General features: G+C 36.8%; 1 protein-coding gene across 1 annotated transcript; it reads right to left on the minus strand.

The window, feature by feature from the left end:
- Nucleotides 1-4,353: 4,353 nt before the first annotated feature.
- On the minus strand, nucleotides 4,354-9,729 carry Avpr1a (arginine vasopressin receptor 1A). Its single transcript, XM_010644533.3, has 2 exons — nucleotides 8,467-9,729; nucleotides 4,354-6,475 (listed from the first exon to the last, which is right to left on the minus strand). The coding sequence occupies exons 1-2, from the start codon at nucleotides 9,434-9,436 to the stop codon at nucleotides 6,189-6,191; spliced, it is 1,257 nt and encodes a 418-aa protein (XP_010642835.1). The 5' UTR covers nucleotides 9,437-9,729; the 3' UTR covers nucleotides 4,354-6,188.
- Nucleotides 9,730-27,039: the final 17,310 nt, after the last annotated feature.

Below are 27,039 nucleotides of genomic sequence, written 5' to 3' on the forward strand. Positions count from 1 at the left end.
TGAAATTATTCTAGATAGCATAATAAGGTGGAAGATGTAGAACATATCAGAAACTTTCAAAAACAGAATACTAAATATACATCAATTCCTAGTAAATTTGTTACATTAATGAGTTAAATTATCATAGAATATGCCTAAGTCAGAAATCTTGTGATATAAAAACAACTACTTTTGTGTGTAGAAAGGTAGTAGTAATTCTGATATTATCAGATTAATTCTTAAATTTCTTTTTCTGAATTTGTGAATTTGATCCTGGAAAACAAAAAAATTTAATTCACCTTGATAATTTGTTTTTATTGAGAGCATAAATCAACATAAAATACATATTTGTATGGGTGTAAAAAGGGAACCAGAAGTGTAGCTTCGTGGTAGAACATTTGCCTCACATTTATGAGGCCTTGGTTTCCATCCATAGCATTACCAAAAAATGACAACAGCAACAAAAATCCCAACAAAACCCAAGCCAAAACAGCACAGAAAGACATTAGCATTTAACTTTTAGTTATTGTAAAATAATATTTTGATCCTTATATACTAAAGGTCACAAATACATTTTTATTCGTGATAACTTAGTGTTCTTAAAAATTGTATCAGAGCATTGTGCTTTAAAGGCCTATCTAAATCACAGTTTGTGATTTAACACATTTAGGCTGTATTGGGAACTATCTTTCATCTGAATAGTCTCCAAATTTTCACTCAAACTGGTTAAGGTCAAATTCTAATCAAGGACTATTATGCGATATTTGTTGTCCTCTGTTACTCATGGTTCTAAGTATTGAACTGAGAGGCACTGACACTGACAAGGCCACATGGAAGGGGAGAGCTAAGATAGAGTGGCTACTTCTAGGCTCTCAGGATGCACCACTGATGGCTTGCCCTGGGCTTAATGAAATCACAGCTTTTGCCTCCAGGATGATAATCCACAATGCCCCAAAGTATGAAAATTAATAGGAGTCTAATCTCTGATATTTGGAGTGAAGGATTAGGCTGTTTCACCCTAGATGATATCCAACTATGTCATAGATAGAATCAAACTGTGAGGCCATAATCTAAAGTTCCAAGTGCCTAATAAGTTGCAAAATTACATGTCTTAGAGTCTGAAAACATAAAACTTTAATCTAACTGGATTACTTTACATATGCAGTAACAAGAGAAAGTTGTATTTTTAATCATCAGTGGCCGTCCACTACAGGAACTGTGATAAGCATAGGAGAGTTCTGCATGTTTTCCCCTTAAAATCACATCCTTCCCTGAATCATGGTATAAGCCTTTCTTGAAAGTAATTGAAACTCTGTATGTAGATTCGGCCAGTGTATAAATGATCCAATAATTTCACTAATTTCCTCTGCACTTTTGTTCCAAGTGAACCTTCAAAACAAAAAGCATAGTTTAACACCTTAAAAATATGCACCACCAAGATACCCCCACTAAATATATTATATGTACTTTAAAATGTTTCTTTTTCATTATCAATTAATATTTATCAAATACCCAGCAGACCAGTTTCTCCTTAGTGGTACATTATCTATCAATTGAATTTCTGATACTCACATACATACATTAGTACTGTGTACTTGCAGGATCTTCCCACAGATAACCCCATGCATTAGAATAAGATGGTACAACATATTCACTCTTGACTGTGAGTCTTTATTTGGGCATAAGTCAGGTCTTCTCATTGGTCAACAGAAGGAAAACTTTTCTTCACAGAACACATACTCCTCATTGCCTACAGTTTCCTTTTCCTGAAATAGGCAAGATTTTCCAATTTAGAATTTAGACTGAAGTTATATGAATGCTATTTATGGATATATATAATATTAAGAAGGTTTAGCAGTAGATACAAGTTTCTCTGTCTAACTCCCCAGAGAACAAGGCTACATATTTGATTGCGCAAAAGTAGACTCTGGATCTTGCATCTTCCCACCCTATTTCCTACTCTCATTTCCTGATGAATCTAAAAGAAGAAAAGACAGGTAGGGAGTTTGATATGCATTTTATTTGAGAGATACTCCCAATAATAAGTCAAATGGAATGGATTTCATTGGGGATACATGTCAATATTTTAAAACAGTATCCATATAATACAAAAAAAAAAAAACATTACCTTAAAACAACTCCAGATGTACTCAGCTACCTCATCTTTGACAAAGGAGCTGACAGTCCCCACTGGAGGAAAGATAGCCTCTTTAGTAAATGGTGTTGGAAAAACTGGATCTCAACCTGCCAAAGATTAAATCTAGACCCTTATCTTTCACCATGCACTAAATTAAAATCCAAATGGATTAAAGATCTAAATATTAAAACAGAAACACTAAACTTGCTGGAAGATAAGTGAGGCAGAACTCTTGAAGATATTGGCATAGGAAAAGATTTTATGAAGAAATCCTCAGTAGCACGGGAACTAGCAGATAGAATCAACAACTGGGATCACATCTTACTAAAAAGTTTCTTCACTGCAAAAGAAACCACCAAGAGAACTAAGAAACAACCTACAAAGTGGGAAAACATTTTTATCAGCTGCTCCTCGGACAAAGGACTATTATCTAGAATATATGAAGAACTCAAAACAATCAGCCCCCCCCAATATAAAGACCCAATTCAAAAATGGGCATCTGAAATGAACAGACATTTCTCAGACAAAGAAGTAAAAGCAGGAAGTAAATATATGAAAAAATGTTCCACATCACTGATCATTCGAGAGATGCAGATGAAAACAACACTGAGATTCTACCGCACCCCACAATGAATGGGTGCTATCAAGAAATCACACAATAACAAATGTTGGGGGGGTTGTGGGGAGAAAGGAACCCTTCTCCATTGTTGATGGGAGTGCAGGCTGGTGCAACCACTATGGAAATCAATATGGAGATCCCTCAAAGAGCTGTGACTAGAGGTTCCATTTGACCCAGCCATCCCTCTGCTGGGTATCTTTCCAAAAGAATTAAAGGAATCATACCACAGTGATATATGCACACCTATGTTTATAGCGGCACAGTGTGTACTAGCTAAATCTTGGAAACAGCCCTATTGCCCATCATTTGGAAACTGGATAAAGAAGATGTGGCTTTTCTATAAAATGGAATACTGCTCAGCCATAAGGAATGAGAAATTGGATTTATTCATAGAAAAATGGATACATTTTGAGGATATACTCCTAAGTGAAATATATAAGTCACACATGTGTAAATACTGAATAGTTTCTCTGGTGTGAAAAACTATAATAGTACATAAGATCCTAATGAGATAATTGACAATGTGAAAAAGGAAGAAAAGGGCTAAAGGTGTAGGGAAAGTGGGAAGGATAGGGTAAAGGGAATGAGGGAAAAGAAAAAAATATGAGAAAATGGAAAAAAATAAAGTGGAAATAAAGTGTTTGTAAACAGGGAGGGGAGGAGGGGGTGAAGGGAAGGCAGGGACAAGGGGGAAATGAGAAGCAATATCTGTAATATAAAGGTACAAGATCCCAATAATGAATGCAATTGTACTGTTTACCTAAAATATACCTTGAAAGTGGATGTAACTTTTAGAAAAAATAATGGGCTCATCTTTGTTCCAATACAAGTCCTTAGTTTTTAAATTATCAAAAAGAAATTCTCGGGCCGGAGATTTAGCTCAGCAGTTCTGCTGCCTACCTTGCAAGTACAAGGACCGTAGTTCAATTCCTGGAAAAATAAATAAATAAATAAATAAATAAATTCTCAAAAAGTTTGACCATTTTAGAGAGGCTGTGTTACATTTCTGTTGCTCTAACTCAAATAAAGAATTCATTCATTTAGTTGATGGCCTATATTGAACAGTGCACTTTAAGAAATATACTTGTAGGTCTGGTGATTTAGCTTAGTGGTTTTGCTGCCTGCCTCACAAACGCAAGGACTCTAGTTCGACTTCCCATACCAAAAAAATAAATAAATAAAATAAACAAAAAATAAAAACCCAAAACAACAACAACAAAACTATTTTTAAAAAAGACATATACTTGTAATTTTTATTTAATGTGACCTGCTTTGTATGCTGGAAATTGAACCCAGGGCCTCTAGGAAAGTGCTTACCACTGAGCTACATCCGCAGTCCTATTTGCTGGTTTTATAAAGAGGAATTTCAAAAACCAAAGGGGCTACTTTTTGCAGAACATTTGGAAATATTTTTTAGGCTTATCAACCTATAAAAATATGAGAATATGTTTGAGAATTTTTTTTCCTCATTGAGTTTATTGGTACATTTTAGGTATACAGTACAGTTACATTCATTGTTGGGATCTTGTACTTTTACATGACAGGTCTTGGTTCTCATTTTTACCCCTTACCTCTGCCCACCCTTCCCCTCCTCCCCTCCCTCTTTACAAACACTTCATTTCCATTTTTTCATTTTCTCATATTTTATAGTGTATTTTATATTCATATTTTTAGAGTATAAGGGCTGAGAAATTGGAAAGACAGAAGAATGAAGAGGAGTGAAGTTGATGGCTTCAGATTATTGCAGTGCTACGCAATTCACAGATTCTTATCTACTAAGTTAAAAAAGGAAGCCATGTACTACTACTAAAAGTAACTATTCTTTCCTCTAAGAGACTCAAAATATTTATTCTCAAATTTCTGTATGGTTTCTAAGAAGGAGCCAGACAAAATAGCTAGTCAAAAAATCAGTAAGTTCCATTAACAACAATAACAAAAAATAAATCAACTGCTAGGAGGGTTGTAACTTATTGCTGTTTAGAAATAAAAGCAACTGATATTCTTGGATGGCTTTGGTTTACCTGCATTAAAAAAATAGCAAATTCCATATACTGGAAAACTTTAGTTGAGCAGGGCAAGTCAGGCTGAGTGGCTACTGACAATGTTTTCCAATGACTGAGCAGATCTATATTTAAATTTCGGGATTTTACATCACAAACATGAAATCAACCACTTTTGCTTAACAAAACATAAGTGAGAAAAACATCTGTGCAATTCTGGAGATCCCAAGAATATAATAAAAGCAACTGTTAGCATACATATATACACCATTTTTACAGTTTATGAAACTCTTTTCACACATTAGTTTCACGTAGTCCTTATGACAACCCTGTGAGGTAAGTGTTACCAACTCCATTATACAGTCAAGGAAACAGGCCTTATGTGTTTTAAAGTAGCTTGTCCAAAGGCATGCATTTAGTAATGATGAAACTCAGACTAGGTGCAGAGCATTTCTCTCTCCATTTACCTTTCTGCCCTTGACCCCTACTGCTTTTCTTCTCTGTTCTGAAACTGTTAGGTGGATGGGAGATTGGAAGGATCTCCCAATTAAACATAGAAGGGGGCATTTTATATTCTGAGTCATTATCAAGAAGATTCTCATCTATAAAACTGGATTCACAAAACATGAAGGAAATGATCATGTTTAATATCCAGCGCTACATAGGACATCTTATAATGTGGGAAAATAACACATTTACAATGTCCAACATAAGTCTTCAGACTACCTTAGGTAATCTTTTTCTACTTTTCTATAAAATGTGGCATTCCTCAAACAAATCTGGTTTAAAAACAATTTTGTAGTGTGAGGAAAAACATATTATTGGCCTGTCTACAATACTTCAGAGCCCATATATAGTGAGGAACCTAAAAGAGGGCACTGCTAGGTATCATTTTGAATTTCAGGGTGACTTTTCGCTTCTAACCAAACTCAATCTTTCTCACTCTGAGCTAGCCACCTGCTGCTCAGGATGCCCCAGCTCGTACCTCTTCAAAGTGCCATTCTCTAAGTTATTACATGGGGGTTCACTTTATGATACCTGCATTGATTTTAATGGATGGAAACACAATTACTCTGAATTCTCCTCTAAATGATGAGCTCAGTTTGTTCAGGAAACCAGTCAAGATTGATTTATGTCAGAAACAAAAATAAACCAACAAAATATAAACTCATGTTGGTTACGATTTTTCCTTTAGAAACATAACTCCCATTCTATTTCTTGGAACCAGGTTTACACAGTTTAGTGTACTCTGTTTTCATGAACATTCTATATAAAACAATTCACACTGCTTGGCCATAGCAATGTGGATAATGCAACTAGAAACAAAGTCTTGTACAAAATGAACTGAATTATATTTCTCTCACGTGAGTTCGATTGTTCTCAGGACTTCTAGTTGGATTCAGCTAATAGATAAAAAAGGCAGTCAAAAGAGTCAGGCTGCATGAACCTGGGGTCAGGTAGAAACAGGAATGAATTTGGTGGACTTGGAAGATTTAGGTGAGTCCTTCCATGTACCTGTGCTGTTTGTTGGGCATCGATTGTTCGAGTAAGAAGTCTGTCTTCTGCTCACACTGTCAGTATCTTCTTTGTTGAATGTTTGCTTCAAGTTTTGGCAGCATGGGAAGCTTTGGACACAGTCTTGCAGGAGATGGCCACTAAAAAACATATATATCCAGGGATTGCAGCAACTGTTCAAGGAAGCCAGTAATGCAGTGATGGTTGTAGAAGGGTTTTCTGAATCTATATGAAAAATTATAAGGAAAGAGTATTTAAATAGTCAAAACAAGAAATTGAGCACTAAATTCATTTTTCTAGTGACTGAAGAAACAAAAAAAATTATAGGTTAGTACAGAAAATGATCCTGCTTATTAGTCAGGGAAATTGGTGGCCCTTAGAAATTGCTTGATTATAAAATATTTTTGTAAGCAAAATGCTTTAAAATTAATGCAAATGTTCTAAAATAACTATTAAAATATTTAAATAGAATATGTTAATTCAAGAAGCAAATCTATAAAATAGTTAATTTTTAAAAAATCTTTCTATAGTTCACACTAATATGAGCATGTGCTAATTACGGAATGCCTAAAATTTCAATGAAATTTCAAAAGTCTAAAACAATATATACCCAATTATTTTCATCCTAATAAATTGCTCAGGCCAAAGTATAGCATCATGGACCATATTTGGTAGTTTTAAACATTAAACATATACTTTTAATATACAAAGCTATTTTATATGGATAATTCAAAATTTCATTTGATTTTAAAAGAAAATCATCTTTGTGTTTAAAACAATTAAATTATATTAAGAACAGCTGGATTAAGAAATTCCAACAGAATTTTGAAACATTTTGTGTTAACTGATATTGGCAAATTACATAAATATAACTTTTCAGAGTGAAACTATTGCAATGATCATGCACTTTTTCTAAAAATAAGAGTATGAGCAAGCACTGACTTCTTGATTAGTGTACATAAATTTGGGTTTTCTCACTGTTGTTATGTGAAAGTGAATTAGATTAGCAAACATTTTGTGGTAGATGTTGTTGGTAAAAGTGATCATAATCCATGGCTGATTGCATTAAAAATAGAAATCATTTATATTTCTATGCACAAGTGCCGAAATTTTTAGTAATTGTGCCTAATTGTCAATATAGTTATAATTAGACTGGGTTTTTATTTGATTGGCAATATTAGAGGCTTCTAAGATCAAACAGGACAGATGTGTTGTATTTTTCCTTATTGATAATGCTACAGCCTACAGGAATATTTATTTGTTGAAGTTAATTTTGCATTCAAAAGTTTTATTTGCAAATATATAGCATCCACTCCACTCTGACCTCAATCCTAAAAAACATAAATGATGGCTTCTCCCAGATATCTATATCCTGAGTATAGCCATTATCAGAAATATTTCTGTAGTATTCTTTTATTGAAAATGATTTTTTCTCCTTAAAAAAACACTTTACAAGATGCAAAACTTAATAACCTTTTTTGTGTAAATTCCTATGAAATCAGCCTATTTTGTGAAAGAAAATCAAACACGCGAGAGCTCTCTATACAACATTTATGTAGAGTGTGGTCAAATTATTGCTAAAAGACTAAAGAATTTGTCTAATTAAATTTAGTTGATCAATAACACTGCTTTAAAATATCAAGGAGAAGAAAGCAATTCTGGTTAGAAAAAAACTCATAACAAGGAAGGGAATATAAGCTAAATAACAGTTTTGAGTTCTCCACTTCTCAAGAATCTTTTCCTAGTTTTCTCCAGAAAAAGATTTTCATCTTTATTCTTACTTTGGGGAACGTCTATAAAATTTTGTATTAATTTTGATGCTTTTCACAATCCAACGAAAAGCAGTTATGACACTAGAAATATTTCCCTGAATCCAGTGGAATTGAAAGTAGGAAATTCACACAGTAGTTAGTGATTTGGCAAAAGGCCATCATTCTGTTTTGTAGTTGATGGTGCTCTAGGACAGTTTCTGGATTTGTGGTATTAGGATCATCATTGTATGCTACAAATGTTTACTCCTGGGTCTCACTGTAGGAAAACTGAATTGTTAAATCTGGAGTTGAGACCCCAGAAATTTGCATTCTGACAATTTCTTCCGACGATCCCAAGGTATGATTTTTATGCACGCATAAGCTCAAGAGCTATTGTGGGATCACTACGAAAAACTGTGCCACTCACAGCCCCCAGCCTCCATTCTCCGTTGTCCCAGCACCTACCGGTCCAGAGGAACTTCTCATCCCAGACCGACCACATCTGGACGATGATGAAAGGCGCCCAACAGAGGATATAGACCGTCACAATCACAAAAGTCATTTTGACAGTGCGAATCTTGGCGCGGGAAATCGTCTTCACGCTGCTGACACAGGGTGAGCCCAAGAGACCCTTATGGAAGGCACCCCCAGAGCGCCCTGCACATTTGCCCAAGCGCGACGCTGTCTTTCCGCGGACGTTGCGCCAGATGTGGTAGCAGATGAAGCCGTAGCAGGTACCCAAGATGACCACGGGTGCAACGAAAACGCAGCTCGTCATCCAGGTAACGTAGGCGCGGGTACCCCAGGGCTGGATGAAGGTGGCCCAGCAGTCTTGGGCCTTGGTGACATTGTCTACCTCGATCATGGAAAAAATGAAGTACTGCGGTGTGCTCAGCACGAAACTCAGCACCCAAGAGGCGGCGATCATGAGGCGCGAGCGGCGCGCGGGCTGCTGCAAAGTCTTGAGCGGGTGGCAGACGGCGATGTAGCGGTCGGCGGTCATGACTACCAGCATGTAGGCCGACGCGAACATGGCGAACACCTGCAGGTGCTTCACCACGCGGCACAGCCAGTCGGGTCCGCGGAAGCGGTAGGTGATGTCCCAGCACAGCTGCGGTAACACCTGGAAGAAGGCGACAGCCAAATCGGCCAGGCTGAGGTGCCGGATGAAAAGGTGCATGCGGGACGTCTTGCGCGGCGTGCGGTGCAGAGCCAGCAGCACACTGCTATTGCCCAGCACCGCCACCACGAAAGTCACAGCCAGCACAGCGATCTCCACTTTGGCCAGCTCCTCATCGCGCAAGTCCCCCGGTGGGCCGTCGCCTTCTCCCGGCACATCTACCTCGCGGGTGTTGTTGGCGCCATCTGAAGTCGGAGTCCACCAAGCGCTGGAGTTGCCCTGTGGACCCGCGTCCGCGTTTCCGGACAGGCGCATGCTGTCGGTGCAGCGCCTCCCAGCCCGCGGTGCGCGGGGGCCTCTCCCTTCCCGCCCCGGAGCACTCGGGCGCTCGGCCTGCAGCGCGCTGTTCTTCCCGGAGCCCGGCGTTCACCCGCTCCGCAGTTTCTCCCGCCTTCGCACTTCCCACCTGCCCACCACAGAGCAGCTCTCAGTCCGGCGCCCGGGTTCCTGACCTCCGTGCTCTGCCTTTATCCAGTTCCGACAAAGCGCTGGGGTGTTGTGCGCTTCGAGCTTCTGAAAGTCCGGGACTGACTCCCAACTCAATTATTTATGCGAGATTTGTTTCCCTGGAGCGCGCTCCTTCTCGATCCAGTGGCTGGAGCCGGTCCAGCCCCTTTGGGTCCCGCCCGCCTGCGTGGGTAAATTGCCCTGTTTGCATCACTGCTGCGGGGTGGGGCTGAGGCTCGTGTGGATTCCTAGGCACAATAAATAGGCGGGATCCCAGCGCTTTCCCACTCTTCCAAAGACTTGGAGGACTGGGCATGCCGAGCCATTTCTGGGCTCATCACCCTTTCCTGAAGCCTCATTTTCCAGTCTCTGTAAACCCATGTTTGCGATCCACAGCCGCAGTACAGCGCGGGCGCTGGAAATCTCGCGTCTACGAATTTGGCGCTCTAACTCCCGTGCTTTGCTCAGCGAGTTTACCCCTGGGAAGTCCAGCTGGCTAATCCCACTCCCGCGTCAAGTTTGTTCCGGGAACTACATCTCTCCATGGCCCGATCCTCCTCACGTCCCCCTCCAGAGTCGCAGCTGCGCGCTTTCTGTCTGCTTCGCGTTCCCCTGCTTCGGCTCGGGAGTACAGACGCCCTTGCCCGTCCCACCGCAGCCCTGTGACGTGCCGCGCCTGTGGCTACAGCGGCCCCGGGCTTGTGCGGTGGTCTTTCGGTTTTCCAGCTTCTCCGTGGATCCTGGAGATTTAGGGAATTTTCTCTAAACTAGATTCCTGAATTTTTCTCCGGGAAACCCAACTTAGCCGGCCGGGACGGCAGGTATTGGGCCGCAGTAGCCCACAGAGACCCTCTGGTTACTCTGGAGCAGTGCGGAGTTTTCCTCCCGAGGACAAAGAACAGCTGCCTGACAGCGTCCAGTGTCCGGGCAGGCAGTGGTGTCCAGGGAACAGGTGAGAGAGAGGGGAGAAGGCGATGTGTAGGTAGCAAAGAGGTGTTCCAAAGGAGGGTGGGAAACATCACCTCCGTGTTAATTAGTTTCGCTGGACAACTGGAGCCCTGATGCTGGCGGGAGGGGGGTGCTAAGCAAAAATGCCTACTGACTCCCTCCGCTGTTTTAACTTTGGTGAAGTGGGCTTCCAAAGCCAGCAAGGGGGAGCTATTTTCAGGCAATTTTACAAAGAAGGGAAAATATACGATTATTTACTATGTTATGGATACATGAATATGACTTTGTTGGCCAGAATGTCTGCATTGTGGCTGTAGTGCACATTTGATTTTCAGAATAATGTCATCGTCTGGGAATCTAGACAGAAAACTCAAAAGATTTCCTTTGGGGCAGTTTTGTTATAATTCTACTTTGCTAACCAGTTCATGCATAGAGTCCCAAGCATTGACACATTAAAGGGGTGCTGGACCAAACATCTGGCGTCCTGTTTCAGGGTGGTCATATACCTCCATCTGTATATCTTGAAAATGGGAATAAATTACAAGTCTTTGCCATTCCTACTTAAGAGGTTGTTGGGAGATGTTAAGGCGTGTGTCTAGATGTCCCCAAAGCCTCATGCTGTCATAGGTGGGGCTTCTTCAGAGGTGGCTGGATCTGGAGTGTGTGAGGCTGGGATTGTTTTCTGGTGCAATGCGAGGACCAAGGGGACTACGATTAAGGGTGTGAGTGCTCCCTCCCCTAAGTGCCTGGTTAAGATATAAGGGCTAGAAAGAGCTGGGGTCGACCCTTGTTGCTTTGCTACCTTCTGTCCCCCACGAGCTGCTTCTCCTGTGCCATGCCTGTCTGCCATACCACCCTGCCTTGGAGTCGGCAGATGATGGACTGAAACCTCTACTCACTGTGAGCTAAATAAACCTTTCCTCCTTTAACTTTGGGCGCTGTGTATTTTGTCTCAACAACAAGAAAAGTAACTAAGATAGGAGGATCAAGTGAGATAATGCAGTGTGTGTGTGTGTGTGTGTGTGTGTGTGTGTGTGTGTGTGTATAATGCTCCAAACAAGGTAATCTATGTGGCATGGGCTTTGCTCCAAGATATCTAGGAAGCAAAAGATTAAAAGTGGTTCAGGGATGGTAATAAGCAAAAAGTTAAAGAAAAAATCTTTCAAGCAGTTGGGTCACAGGCTCAGAGAGGTGGCTTTTTAAAAATCCCAAATTACATAATTTTAATTCTTCTTATGAAAGCTAATATTGACTGACCTTAAAGTCTCTCAGTATTGCAAAAGTGGTCCATTGGAAAGAGGTGGACACTTCTATAGCTCGCAAACTTACACAACAATTTTAGGTTTCCTCAGGGGAGAGAGAATCTGTAGCACAGGGTTGCCAAATTTTCCTGGGTATTCTTAGCACAGAGAGATGGTGTGTGACCTCCCACAAAATCTTTCATGTGTGTCAGGCAATCTGATCAGACAAACTATATCTAAATGATCAATTTATAAGAATAATCTGTTAGGTTACATTAGTCAATATAATTAGAAAATATTATTCAGTGACAACATATCCAATTATCACATATATGTGTGTTCAAAACATGTATGGATATGTGTTTCTCTATGTATGTATCACTCTGATGGGGGATGAGGGTCCTACAAAGTGGGATATATGTGCTGCAGATTACAAAGCTAGTCCTTCTTTTAACCCACATAGTTTTTTTTTTTAAGCCTTAATGTTCCTTTTTCCATATTCAAATGAAAGCAAGACCATTGAAATACAGGCTCACGGAAGTGCATGAATATTGAATCTTTATTCCAGTGATTCCTTTCCCTTCAGTTTTAAATGGATGACACTACATTGAAGCCATACTCTTAAGTGAAATTAATAGGACACACATGTAAATACCAAATAGTTTCTCTGGTGTGATCAACTAAAAGTGTAAATAAGGGTCAAAATGATTGACATTTTGTAATAGGAAGAAAAGTTCTAGAGGTCTTGGGCAAATGGGAGAGGTAGGGGAAAGATGAAAAGGGAAGAGAAAAAATAAGAGAAAAGGAAAAAAGTGGAAACAAAGTTTTGTAAATAGGGAAGGGTGGAGGGGAAAAGGGAGGACAGGGGAATGGGGAAAAATAAGAACCAAGACCTGTCATGTAAAGGTACAAGATCCCAATGATGAATATGACTAGTGCATATCTAAAATGTACCAATAAAAATATTAAAAATAAAAAATAAATTGATTACACCAGTGTTACAGGCCTCTAGTTTGTTACTGATACTATTATTACTTTTAATAAATCAACAAATATTTATTGCCTATCTCTGTACTAGGTCTTGAACTGGCTATCAGGAAGGATGTAGTGATGGCTATTACTTATTAAGCACTTTGTCTGTTCCAGTCAGTTTTCCAAATGACTTACACATATTATTTTTTTTTAATCCTTCCAATGACTCCACATAGGATATATAGTTATTGTTTCATTTTACATGCAAGAGAGTATAAATAAGTAGCTTTTTGTGACATAACTGGCCAGTGGTAAGACTAGATGAAGAGCAAGGAGCTCCAGTGGAATTCAAATCTTAACCACTACAATTTGGTGCCTTTTGTGAACCTCATGTTTCTGTATCTCACAGGCTCATCTAGACCCTCTGATTGGTTATTTAACATTTCATCTGTGTAGGGCATTTTCTCCTGTAAGACTAAGAGATACTATAGGATATGGATTGATTAGCCAGTCTAGATTGGTTATCTTTGGTAAGTCAATGTCAGGGCAATACTAAAAGCAGCAGTAGTAATAGTAACAGTGACAATAATAGATGATATGGATATTTACTAACATTGATTAAATTCTTATTTCATGAGGCAAGTGCTTTACATTTGTTGTTTCTTTTATTCTTTAAAATAATTATTCAATTGTGAGTAGAGATGTAGCTATTATCATCCCACTTTATAGGTAAATAACACAATAGCTGCAGAAGTTTTAAAATCTTAACCCAAACCTGAAAGATCCAAGTAACTGAGCAAGAGTCATCCACAGATCCATTTGATGTCAAGATCTGGAATCCACTTTTACGTGTGGTGACTCCCACATGCATCACAAACACCTAACATTTCTTTGCAGGATAAATTAACATATATAACAGAAACTGATTGTTGAGTCCTGAATGAATGTAAAATTCCAAAAGCTTCTTGTGACTGTACAAATTAGGGAAGAGTCTAGAGGAACTGTCTCTGAGTGTCTTGATTCCATAGCATGTCTCTGATGAAGGGAGGTCAACATTCATATTTGGAAAGAATTTAAATGATTCTCTAATCTTTCTGCCTTGTGAATCCTGGTAATTATACTGACTTACTGATCATACTGATTTTTAAAAACTATCCAGTGAGTGGCTTTTATAAATGCATACACAAACACACACACTGGGTTCTTAAAGTGTGCCACAAGTCAAACAGAAAAACATCGAATCTTCACACTACTGTAAAACTAAAATTGATAACACTGATGGATACTATTTGAAAAGCTCTATTTTCTTATGGAGTCAAATAAATAAATGTTTGCTGTCATTTTTTTGATTCTCATTTTTTCTTTCATTTTTCAGACAAGAATTAGTTTAGAAATACTACATTTATTTGTATTTTTCTCCTCTTATCTCATCCTTCCCCACCCCGTGTCTGCCACCTCAGAACTTGCCAGATTTTTCAAAGTTTTTCAAAAATCTGTTTTCTTATCACCAGGAATGTAGAATATACTGCATTATATTTTCCATTAGTATGTTCGTGATAATAACTAAATATTTACAACTAATGTATCCCTGGATGGAGCAGACATATTACTGGAGGAGAGACTAGGTCCATTTGGACTACCACCTCAATTTGCATGGGAGAATCTCTAATATTTAATTTCTATAAATATATATAGCTGTATATTCAAACTGTAAAAGATTTGAAATATTTGAGGCTTTACTTTATGTTTCCAAACTTACATTTTTCTGAAAATGTTCTTTATATGTACATCTTTATAGTTTCCTAAGTTCCTGCAGTCAGAGACATGAGGGGTACTTTTTCATTTCTACATTGAGTGCTCTATTAAAAAGGATGAATTACTATGCAACTGATATTCACAGAAAACTTTTACAATTTTCAGAATTTTGTTTTAAACTTTTTTTGAATAACCATCATCGTCCCTAAAAGTATTCAAGTAAGAGCCCAACCCTTTGAGGAAGGTATAAGGCCAGGAAATGGAGGGAATAGATATGATGACCATATATTATGTGCATTTAAATGCCAAAAAAAATAAGAGCCCGGCCTGACTAACATCTTTGGCCTTCTAAAGTCCTAAGCAGAAAAGCAGTTGTTCTGTGCCAGACTCCTGACCTTTAGAATTTAAGCTACTATGTTGCATTAAATCATTGCATTTGTAGTAATTTGCAGCCACGGAAAAATTAATGATTTGTTAGAAACTTGTGATTAAATATACTCATTAAAAATTAAGGAAATCAATAGAAAGAAAGGAAAATCTATAGCTTCCAAATTAGCTAAAAACAGAAATGGAATGTAAGAAACTTGATCAACCCAGCAAAAGTCTGGAAAAGAAGAAAAGTTCATAAAGCAAGGTGCTACAAAAAGAAAAAGAAACATAACAATCTCGAAAAAAATTTAAATTTTCTTGGTGTATGGCAGACTAAGGAATAAAAAACTAAAAGCTATGTATAACATATTACATGTAATTGATATCTATATGGAACCTATATCTTAAAAACAGAAAATACACCCTCTTTTCAAATCCTTATATAATAACAAGAAAAATAAGAATAGTACATACAAAATTCCATTAGTATACATTTCAACAAGAAATTAATATCCCCTAAATAAAGTACCCTAACTACCTGTAAAGTAAAATGAAACTAAACAAAGAAAAAGTGTTCTCCTTAAATCCCAGGTCAAAGGAAAATCAAATAAAATTATAGAATATCTGGAAAATATTAGTACATGTTATATAATACGTAGTTCATACTGTTACTTTATTCCTGCAGTATATGGTCTGCCATATTTCATACAGCTATATACATGTATATAGCTAAAACGGCATTTACAAGATTAAATGCTTACTTTAGAAAACATGAATAAAAATCAATTAGAATAATCTTAAACATCTTAAGTTATAAGAAAACAAATAATTTGAGTATAAATACGGACTTTTGGATGCACATTGAGGCAATACTCTTAAGTGATATAAATAGGACACATGTGTGTAATACCAAAAAAATTTCTCTAGTGTGAGAAACTGAAAGTGTAAATAAGGACTAAAAGGAATAGTAGATGGTGAGAAATAGGAAGAAAAGGGACAAACAGGAAGGGGAAATGGGAGTGGTAGGGGAAAGGAAAGAAGGGAATGGAATTACTATGAGAAAATGAAAAAATGGAAACAAAGTCTTTGTAGCTAGGAAGGGAGGGGTTGAAGGGAGGACAAGGGAACGGAGAAAAAATAAGAACCAAAGTTGATTATGTAAAGGTACAGATTTACAACAATGAATGTCATTATATTGTATACATTAAATGTATCAAGTTAAAATATGAAAAAAGTAGAAAATAACAATAATTTAGAAAATGGAAAAGAATGGTATAATAATTCAGTCCAAGCATTACCTTTCTGAGCAAGAGGAAGTGACAAAATGTACACACTTTAGAACTTTTAAGGAAAAAAAGTAGAAAATGTAAACAATGAAAAGAAGTAATGCAGATGTTTAGGAAACCAAAGAAAGCATAAGAGATGACTTCTTTAATTTCTTAAATACATATTTTCAAAAGTAAGTGAATCTATTTGAAAATCTGAGTAAACTGGAAAATCCTAAGGAAGATAGAACACACCAAAATGGCCTCCTATATAGATAGAAAAATCGAAAGAAATCAATTACCATGCAATAGGATTATTATTCATAAAGTTGTCGAACAACCACTTCCTAAATGCAGAAGTTCCAGAGTAGAGAGAGTCTATCTAACTTTTAAGTGATTTACCTAATGCTATTTAGGTAGAAACAAGTAAAAAACATTCTATATTATTTTATAAGTTGAGATAAATAAGGCTACTAAAACACAACAAAGATATCTACCATACCTACACACAACCCTCAACAGTTTAAACTCAGTTGTGACTATCAGTTCAAAAGTACAAAATTACATGAAAGCCAAAATACCTTAAAAACTCTATGATGAAGTAAAAATCATCCTGGGGATGCCAGTCTAGCTCAAAACTAGAAATGTATTAGTATACTTCATCTTCTCAGTACAGTGTATCAGCATTTGTCCAATCAGGAGACAAAAAATTACCCAGTGATTTAAGCAACAGAAGTTTAATACAAAGAATTATTAAACTATAGCAACAAAGTAATTTACGAGTATGGAGAACTCTAAAGACTACATTAGAATGAGAGAGAGAGTATCCTAGAAATGACAACTTTGGAAAGGGCACCCTGTCCTCAAGGCAAGAGTCACCACCTGACACCTGTCTCAATTTTAACACCTGTATATTCAGTTTCTTACTCAAAATCTCTTAAATTTACCTCTCATGAGATTGACTTTATTAAATTCAAACTAAATATGTTTAGAAGAGAATGCATCTTTCCCACCAAATCTGGTTCCTCTTAATATCCTTTATATCAGCAAATGATATCACCATTTATCTTCATAATCAAACTCAAAACAATCATCTGAATCTCTTTTCAATCTCTTCCATCTTCAACATGAGATCACTTTCAAATGTATGTTTCTTTCCACCATAAACATTTCATCTTTTCCTATCTTTACCTGTAAGATTACTTCTCTAGCCTCATCTTCCATTATTCTCTAGCCTCATCTTCCACTATTTTTTTTTGGTAAATTTTTTGAATTAAAAATATTGATTGATAATGTCTCTTAAAATATTTAATAACCCCAACTAATCCAAAATGCAAACTGTAAACATAACAGCCAAAGAGTAATGACCATGTGAAGAGCAGACTGTGTCCAGGGGACACATCGAGCAAGAGTGCAGAGCGAGCCACGAAGAGTGGAAGACAGGAAGACAGGTGTGTGGTGGGACAGACAGTGACCATTTGAGGAACCACATCTGCACAGCAGTGATTTCAACTGATTTCTGAAGAAACCCCTGGGCCAAATACTGAACACAGAAGGAATGGACAAATTCATCATGTTGGCATGGGAAAAGGAAGCTCAGAAGCTATGTAGTCATTTGATAACAGTGGCTACCACTTCTAGGATGCAAAGAAATTTCTTTCTGGTCCCTGGTTATATCATGTATTGTTTTTCCATCCTTTTCTTTACCCTGGATGACTGCAGTTACTGTTTCCAAATCCCCAGAGAAATCCCTTAGCAAGATGAAGAAACCATCACAGCAGTGACACTGGGTCTGCTGGAGTGTCCCTCCCTCTGTGTTGGCCTATGATGCTTTTCCTATGATGTTCTTCTGGGCACATCTCACAGGAATGGATGTTTTACCATTTCACTTGATAGAGCCAGCTTGAACTTCAGGCCCATGGCCACAGAGCTAGAGTGTGATTAAACACTTGCAAAACTAGAACAAAACATTTTTGTCAACAATTTTCTTCATTGTTTTGTGATTTTTCTGTGAGAATGATTTTAAAAGGTTCAAAATAGAAATGATTAATAAAAACTTTTCTTCAGTTATTTGTGTATTATGCAATGATGAATACTCAGCTGCGCTTAAGATCTGACACAAATCCCAATACCTTCTTTGTACTTTGGCGTTTTCTCTGTTAGAAAAAAATTATACTTTTATTTATTTTTTATTTGTTTATTTTCCTCATTGAGTTTATTGGTACATTTTAGGTACACAGTACAGTTACATCCATCATTGGGATCTTGTACCTTTAAATGACAGGTCTTGGTTCTCAGTTTTTCCCCTTGTCTCTGCCCTCCCTTCACCCCCTCCTCCCCTCCTTATTTACAAATATTTTATTTCCATTTTTTCATTTTCCTATTTTTTTCTTTCCATTAATTTTAGAGACATTATGCACAATTTTCTACTTTGATACCTATTGCTTCTATCTTGAGGTTTAATTATAAATTGAAGTAAAGGGAAATTAAGTACAATATTTTATTAATAACAAATGTTCTGATAAAACTCCAAACTTTTTAAAAGATACAGGCAAAATTATTCAAGCTTCAGTGAAGCAAAGCATGCTAAAAATATTCACATCTACCAATGATAGTTATTTTCTTTTACTAATGCATGTTTATTTTGTTTGTGAAAAATAAACTATAATTTTGTTGTACAATCTATAAAAACTCTTATTGTAAGTATATCAGATATTATTTATTTATTTATTTAGGTACTGGGGAATTGAACTCAGGACCTTATACTTGCAAGGCAGGTGTGGGGCCACTGAGATAAATTCTAAGCCCAAACATAATTTTTCTATTTCTGCAGAAGTTAGTGATTTTTTTACTATACAAAATGGACACATTTGGGACACTGAAACTAAATAGGAAGTGCCAAAAGATCTGCAACAGAAAAAAATGAAAATGGAGAAATGTTAGCATATCAGAGAGGAAAAGTTTGTGTTATGAAATGGAAAGACAGAAAAGACAGCTCCTTACTGTCAACTATTTATAATACAGAAATGATAGAGTTTAAAAGAAGAAATGAAAGTAAAAAATTTCTAACAGTGATCAATGATTATAATCATTCTGTGCGTGGTACTGACAAAATTGACCAATATTTAACAATCTATTCTGTAATCAAAAAGTGAGGAAAAAATATTATTACAAAATACTTATGCACCTTCTGGACCAAAATATATGAAATTCCTTTGTTTTTTTCTTCAAAACAAGGAGGTTTTAAATTATTTACAATTTAGATTAAGTCTAGTAGATCAAATAATTGAAAAATACAGGATACTAAAATACCAACCAGGGTATTGATCATCAATATATTCATCATTATGTTTAATGGGTAGACATTTTTTGACATTATACTACCCAAGAGAAAAAGAAAAGGCCAAACACAACAGTATAAAATGTGTTGTTCAAAGAAAGACAAAAATGCAAAAAGAATTTGGAAAGAGACTGACTAGATACTACCATCCAGATTGTAACATTGTATTGTGTTTTGAATACTTTAGGATCTACCATACAGAGAAGTTATTGAATACATTTGGTAAAATTGTAATTTTTATATTTCCTGTTATAATACCTTATGAAAATATGCAATTTTGGGTTATCACATATTTAAATAATTGGACTAGTAAGTGGTTAATTTTAATTATTTTTATTTTGCTTTCAGCCTCATAAGGCAAGTTGGAAGCATGGTAATTAAAGAAACAGTGAAAGGGAGATTAGAGATGTCTTCCCCAAACTCCCCCATGCCTCTTCCGTTGGATATCTATACATTTATTTTAACACCCATGCAAAAATAATTTTAAAAAGTATTTTATGTATATTTCCTAGAATACCCATAGTTTTAAGATATTCAGGGCAATAAGATTTCTCTCTAGAGAAATTGCCTTAGACTTAGTGCAAAAGTGAGGTTCAATTACAATCGCTGCATAGTTATTCAAATTCATTGATGCAGTAACTTTTGTTTTGTTCACAGTTTTTGTGAAGCAGGAATTCAGATAGTATAGAGTATGCATGGCTTATCTTTGGTCCACTAAGCCTAAGACCTCAGCTGAAAGGCTCCAAAGCTAGCACTGGAGTCCTGGGAAGGCTGTCCCACTCACACTGCTGGGGTTTGACATGCATGGGGTGGAACTTTAGAAGTAACTGTTGGGCCAGATTATCTCCTCATGGCCTCTGACTTCACGTAGCTGTTTGAGCTTCTTTTGCAACAGTATGACAAGATTAAAAAGGGAATTTCCTGAAAAAAAAAAAATTAGTTTTTTCTCTGACCACATCTGAGAGATCACAGTATACCACTTGTGCCTTAGTCACAGCCCACTCAGATTTGAAGGGAGGAAACATCACTTCCACTTCTGGATGGAAGTAATGCTGAAGACAGACACAGAGGATGAGAGATGTTCTTGAAGGTAATACTGAAAATTATAACCTGTTATGGTTAGACATTCTGTTTTTGACCAACATTAGAGAATGGCCACACAGCTTTTTATCTCACTTGTTAGTATACTGTTGCTTTTGGTTTTACATAGAAATCCTTGTAAATCATACATAACTTACCTTATCCTATTATCTGTCCTATTTGGGGTAAATGGTATGTGTTTAGGTTTATAGTTCCCTGTGGTTGATCTTTCAATCTTTATTTGCTATGTAGATACATAGTGGGGCTATTGTGTCTGAAGGACAAGAAGCTTGGATTGGCAGTTGAAATGAGTGGCTTTGGTTGGAAATGCAAAAGAATGACAGTATTGTTCTCTTGTGGGTTATTTTTACAAGGACATTTTATGGGGTAATTCTTTCCCAAATATCTTAGTGAAGCTGGGAATGGTGAAATATGAACCAGGAGCTGCTCAAGATAGAAATTTTACTTTTACTTTTGCTCTTTGTGCTATTATACGTTATACAGGAAAAGTAGTCTTGGGTATTGACTACAAGTAGCAGAAAATGCAATAATGGTTTTTGCATATAATACCTTACTTAATATTAACAAATCTAATGAGATAGGCCTCTTAATTTCTTAAAAATGAGGATGTGGTAGAGCTTGCCTGGGAACACAGCCCCACCCTTCGGGCCTCTGCAGAGGAACAGTGAGAGGTGCAGGCTCATGGAAATTGCCCGGGACCACAACCCCACCCCACTGGGCCTCGTCAGAGGAATGGTGAGAGGCATAGCTGAGCCCCACCCCTACCCCCATGCACCTCCAGCCTCCTGGCTGGGCTGGTACCTGGATTCAATCCACAGAGGCACTGGGGGTCATAAAGGCCATTGTTTTGAGCTCCAGCTTCGATTTTGATTTAATCCACATGGTTAAAGGTGAGACATTAATAACTACAACAAATTGTGATTTTCTAAGCTGTGCTTGATGCTATTGTGTTGCTGATTGTATCAATTGGGCTAAGATGTTGTGATTGATTTAATCAGTTGTCCTTCCTGATATAATGAAAATGATATTGCCTCAGGGTCATTAGAGACTCAAAACCTAAAGACAAGCTACAACAGGAAGATTGAAGTACAAACCCAGGAATGAAGCCAAGGACAGGACCAACAAAAATAAATAAATAAATAAATAAAACTGAGAAGACATTAAAGCAAGGCACAAGCACAAACACAGGCTGCCTGTACATCAAAAGCAAATTCTGGGGGAAATGAGGTGGAAAAGTCTGATAATCAACCACCTGGACACCCTTCACTGATAGCACAGGAAGTAACAAAACAGATGAATGAGGCTCTAGAAAAATTCAAGACAGAGATAATTTACTAGATAGCTACAGAGATGGTGAGTAGAATGAAAGGCATGATTAGAGATTCTACAACAAAACAAATTTAAAAATACATGATTTTAGGACCATGATAGAAGCCATGAATGGCCAGCAAAGGAAAGAAATGGAAACCATGAAACAGATTCAAACAGATATCCAGGAGATTAAAAACTCTCTTGAAAGTATACATAACAGAATGAGCTAATCTGAAGACAGGATAACAGCTATAGAAGACAGGATGGTGCTCAGCGACCATGAAAAGAGGGATCTCATAAAAAAGTAAGGGGGCCAGGAATTTAACTCAGTGTTGCTGCCACATGCCTGAGATCCCTGGTATGAAAAAAAAAGAGAGAGAACATGAGGAACCAATCCAACAGCTCCTAGACGACACAAAGAAGAATAACATAAGACTTATAGAAGTCCATGAAAAATCATGAGAAAGTACAAATGACATAAAAAATGTTCACAGAATTAATGACATGAAACTTCCCAAACAGAGCAAAAGAATTTGACATACAGACAAATGAGGCTTATAGGATGCCAACTATCCATAATCACAAAAAATCTACACCCGGACATATAATAATCAAAATTCCAGAAACCCAATAGAACAAAATATTGGAAGCAGTAAGAGAAAAGAAACAAATCACATACAAAGGAAAGACCATCAGAATAACAGCAGACTTCTTAACCCAAACCCTCAAGTCAAGGAGAGCCTGGAGTGAAGTATTTAAACCTTAAAGAAAACAACCTCCAACCTAGACTGATGTATCTAACAAAACTATCTTTCAAAATTGATGGGGAAATAAGACACTTCCATGAAAAAGAACACCTGAGAAACTTCATGAATACCAAACTAGCACTTCAAACAATTCTAAACAATATCCTAGAAAAAGACAATGGAGAGCACAACTCCACGAGGCCCAACAGAGCAAATCAAACAGGCAGGGAAAAACATTAAAGGGAGAGGGGGGAAAAATTAAAATGAGCCAACAACAAGAAAATGATGATGATGATGTCAATACCTATCAATTATAACTATTAATGTCAATGGCCTCAATTCAACAATCAAGTGAAACAGACTGGCAGAATAGATTAAGAAGCAAAATCCAACAATATATTGTATATATAAGAAATGCACCTAGTTCAAAAAGAAACTCATAGACAGAAAGTAAAAGGAGGGGAAACAGTTTTCCATGCAACAGGAACATGGAAAAAAGCAGGGGTAGCTATCTTATTTGCAGACAAAGTGAATTTTAAACCAAAACTAATTAAGAGAGACAAAGAAGGCCACTACATCCTTGTAAAGGGAAAAATCCAAGAGGAAGGGATGACGGTCATACATATATATGCACCAAATACTAATACCCCCAACTATTTAAAACAAATATTAAGGGACATGAAAAACCAAATAAGCACTAATGCAATTATAGAGGAACCTCAATACCCCACTCTCACAAATAGATAGATTGTCTAGACAAAAAATCAATAATGAAATACTAGAACTGAACCAAGCTTTTGAACAAATGGACTTAATAGACATATACAGGGTGTTCCACCCCACAAATTAGAACATACATTCTTTTTGGCCACACATGGGTCATTCTCCAAAATAGGCCACATGCGAGGTCATAGAACACATTTAAGTAAATGCAAAGGAGTTGAAGTTATCTCATATATACTATCAGACCATAGTGCAATTAAACTGGAGATCAATAGCAAAAGAAAACACAAGAATTTCACAAACACATGGAAATTGAATAACACTCTCCTGAATAATCAATGGGTCACAGAGAAAATTAAAGAAGGAATTAGACCATTTTTACAAATAAATGATAATGCCAATACAACATACAGGAATCTATGGGACACACAATTTTATGAGGGAGATTTATAGCAGTGAATGCCCATACTAGAATAACAGAGCAAGCTAAAATAAACAACCTAATGCTGAACCTCAAGCTCCTAGAAAAAGAAGAGTAAGAAAACCCCAAAGCTCATACAAGGATATAAATATCAGAGCAGAACTCAATGTAATAGAGACTAAGAGAATGATACAAAAAAATAAACAAATCAGAATTGGTTTTTGAAATAAATAAATAAAATTGATAAACCCTTAGCCAGCCTTATCAAAAAAAGGAAAGAGAATCAAATCCATGCAATTAGGAATGAAAAAGGAAGAGTCACAACAGATCCAGCAGAAATACAGAGGATCACCAATACCTACTTTGAGAACCCATACTTGAATAAAACGGAAAACACAGAAGAAATGGACAGATTTCTAAATACATATGAGTTACCACAGTTGGACAAAGAAAATATAAAAACTCTAAACACTACAATTACAATCAGTGAAATTGAAAATATAATTAAAAATTTACCAACTAAGAAAAGCCTAGGTCCTGATGGCTTCACTGCTGAACTCTACAAAACATTTAGAGAACTACTGCCAATACTCTTTGAACTTTTCAGTGAAAATGAAAGGGAAGCAATACTTCCAAATTCATTCCTGGAAGCAAGTGTTACATTGATTCCAAAACCAGGGAAAGACCCAACCAAAAAAGAAAACTACAGGTCATTCTCCCTAATGAACATAGATGCAAAAATCTTCAATAAGATACTGGCAAACAGAATACAGAGGGTCATGAAGAGGATCATATACCCTGACCAAGTTGGATTTATTCTAGGGATGCAAGGATGATTCAACATGTATAAATCAATAAATGCAATACATTATATTAACATTGTAAAGGATAAAAACCATGTGATCATCTCAACAGATGCAGAAGGAGCAGTCAACAAAATTCAACACCCATTCATGATAAAAACCCTGCAGAAAATTGGAATAAATGGTCTTTATCTCAACTTGTTAAAGGCTATCTATGAAAACCAACAGCCAACAACATACTAAATGGTCGAAAACTGAAAGCCTTCACACTAAAATCAGGAACAAGACCAGGATGTCCACTGTTACCACTCCTGTTCAATATAGTTTTGGGAACATTAGCCACAGCGATTACACCAGAGAAAGAAATAAAAGGAATAAAGACAAGAAAGGAAGAATTTAAACTGTCACTATTTGCTGATGATATGATACTTTACATACCCTGCCCCCCCAAAAAAAAACTCTGCCAAAAGACTGAGAGAGAAATTAGGGAAACAATCCCTTTTACAACAGCATCCCAAAAAATGAAATATCTAGTAATCAATTTAACAAAGGAAGCAAAAAGACCTCTACATTGAGAACTACAATACTCTGAAAACAGAGATTGAAGAGGATATAAGAAAATGAAAAGATATCCTTTGTTCCTGGGTAGGAAGAACCAATATAGTGAAAATGGCCATGCTTCCCAAACTGCTATACAGATTCAATGTAATCCCAAATGAAATCTCTATAATATATTTCACCGAACTAGAGAATACTGTCCAAAAATTCATTTGGAACCACAAAATACCTAGAATAGCAAAAGCCATTCCAGGCAACAGAGATATGGCATGGGGTACCACAATTCCCAACTTTAAACTATACTAAAAAGCCACTGTGATTAAAAAAAAAAAAAAAAAAAAAAAGCAGGGCCGGGAATTTAGCTCAGTGGTTCGGTTGCCTGCCTTGCAAGTGCAAGAACCCAAGTTCAATCCCTGGTACCAAAAAAAAAAGCATGGTACTATCAAAGAAATAGACCTGAGGATCAGGGGAATAGATAAGAAACGCAGAAACAACTCCAGACGTGCTCAGCTACCTCATCTTTGCCAATCATTCTCACTGGAGGAAAGATAGCTTCTTTCATATATGGTATTGGAAAAAATGGATTTCAACTTGCCAAAGATTAAAACTAGACCCCTATCTTTAACCATGCACTAAATCAAAATTGAAGTGGATTAAAGATCTAGATATTAAAACAGAAACAAGATCAGCTTGGTAGAACTCTTGAAGATATTGGCATAGGAAAAGACCTTATTAACAAATGCTCATTTGCATGGTAGCTAACGCATGCAATCAACAAGTGGGATCTGGTCTTTTAAAAAAACTTCTGCACTGCAAGAGAAACCAACAACACAGCTAAGAAACAACCTACAATGTGGTAAAAAAATTTTACCAGCTGTTCCTAGGACAAAAGTCTACTATCTAGAATACATAAAGAACTCAAAAAAAAATCAGACCCCCCAAATTTAAAAACCTAATTCAAAAATGGGCATCTGAAATGAACAGACATTTCTCAGATAGAGAAGTAAAAGCAGCAAATAAACATGAAAAAATGTTCAACATCACTGGTCATTAAAGAGATGCAGATGAAAGCAACACTGAGATTTCACCTCACCCCAGAAGGAATGGCTGCTATCAATAAATCAACCAATAACAAATGTTGGCAGGGCTGTGGTGAGAAGGGAACTCTTCTTCATTGTTGGTTGGAATGCAGACTGATGCAACCACTGTGGAAATCAAAATGGAGACACATTACACAACTAGGATTAGAAATCCCATTTGACACAGGTATTCCCCTGCTGGTTATCTTCCTAAAAGAATTAAAAGAATCACACCACAGTGATATGTGCTCACTCATGTTTATAGTGGCACGGTTTGTAATAGCTAAAGCTTGGAAACAGCCTTATTGCCCATCAACTGGAGACTGAATAGAGAAGATGTGTTTCATTTTGTTTTGTTTTGCTTATAGAAAGGAATACCTCTTAGCCATAAAGAATGAGAAAATAAAAAGAAAAAAAAAGAATGAGAAACTAGAGACATTTATAGCTATATGGATGCACATTGAGGTCATACTCAAGTGAAATTAATGGGACACACTTGTAAATACCATATAGTTTCTCTGGTGTGATAAACTAAAAGTGTAAATAAGGATCAAAATGTATAATTGATATTGTGTAATTGGAAAAAATGTCTAAAGTTGTAGGGAAAGTGGTAGGGGTAGAGGAAAGATAAGAAAGGAAAAGAAAAATAAGAGAAAAATGAAAAAATGGAAAAGTATTTGTAAACAGAGAAGGGTGGAGGGGGTCAAGGGAGGGCAGGGGTATGGGGAAAAATAAGAACCAAGATACAAGGGAGTAAGCATGTGTTAGTCCATTTTCCA

This window comes from Fukomys damarensis, unplaced genomic scaffold (assembly GCF_012274545.1).
Source record: "Fukomys damarensis isolate Sample0158 unplaced genomic scaffold, DMR_v1.0_HiC HiC_scaffold_15, whole genome shotgun sequence".
NCBI lineage: Eukaryota > Metazoa > Chordata > Mammalia > Rodentia > Bathyergidae > Fukomys > Fukomys damarensis.

Bases quoted from the DNA above. Each gene is read 5' to 3' on its own strand.
- Avpr1a (XM_010644533.3), bottom strand. From the start codon at position 9,436: ATGCGCCTGTCCGGAAACGCGGACGCGGGTCCACAGGGCAACTCCAGC. The intron at 6,476-8,466 runs GTAGGTGCTGGG...TTTTTCATATAG, and splicing joins TGAGAAGTTCCTCTGGACCG to ATTCAGAAAACCCTTCTACA.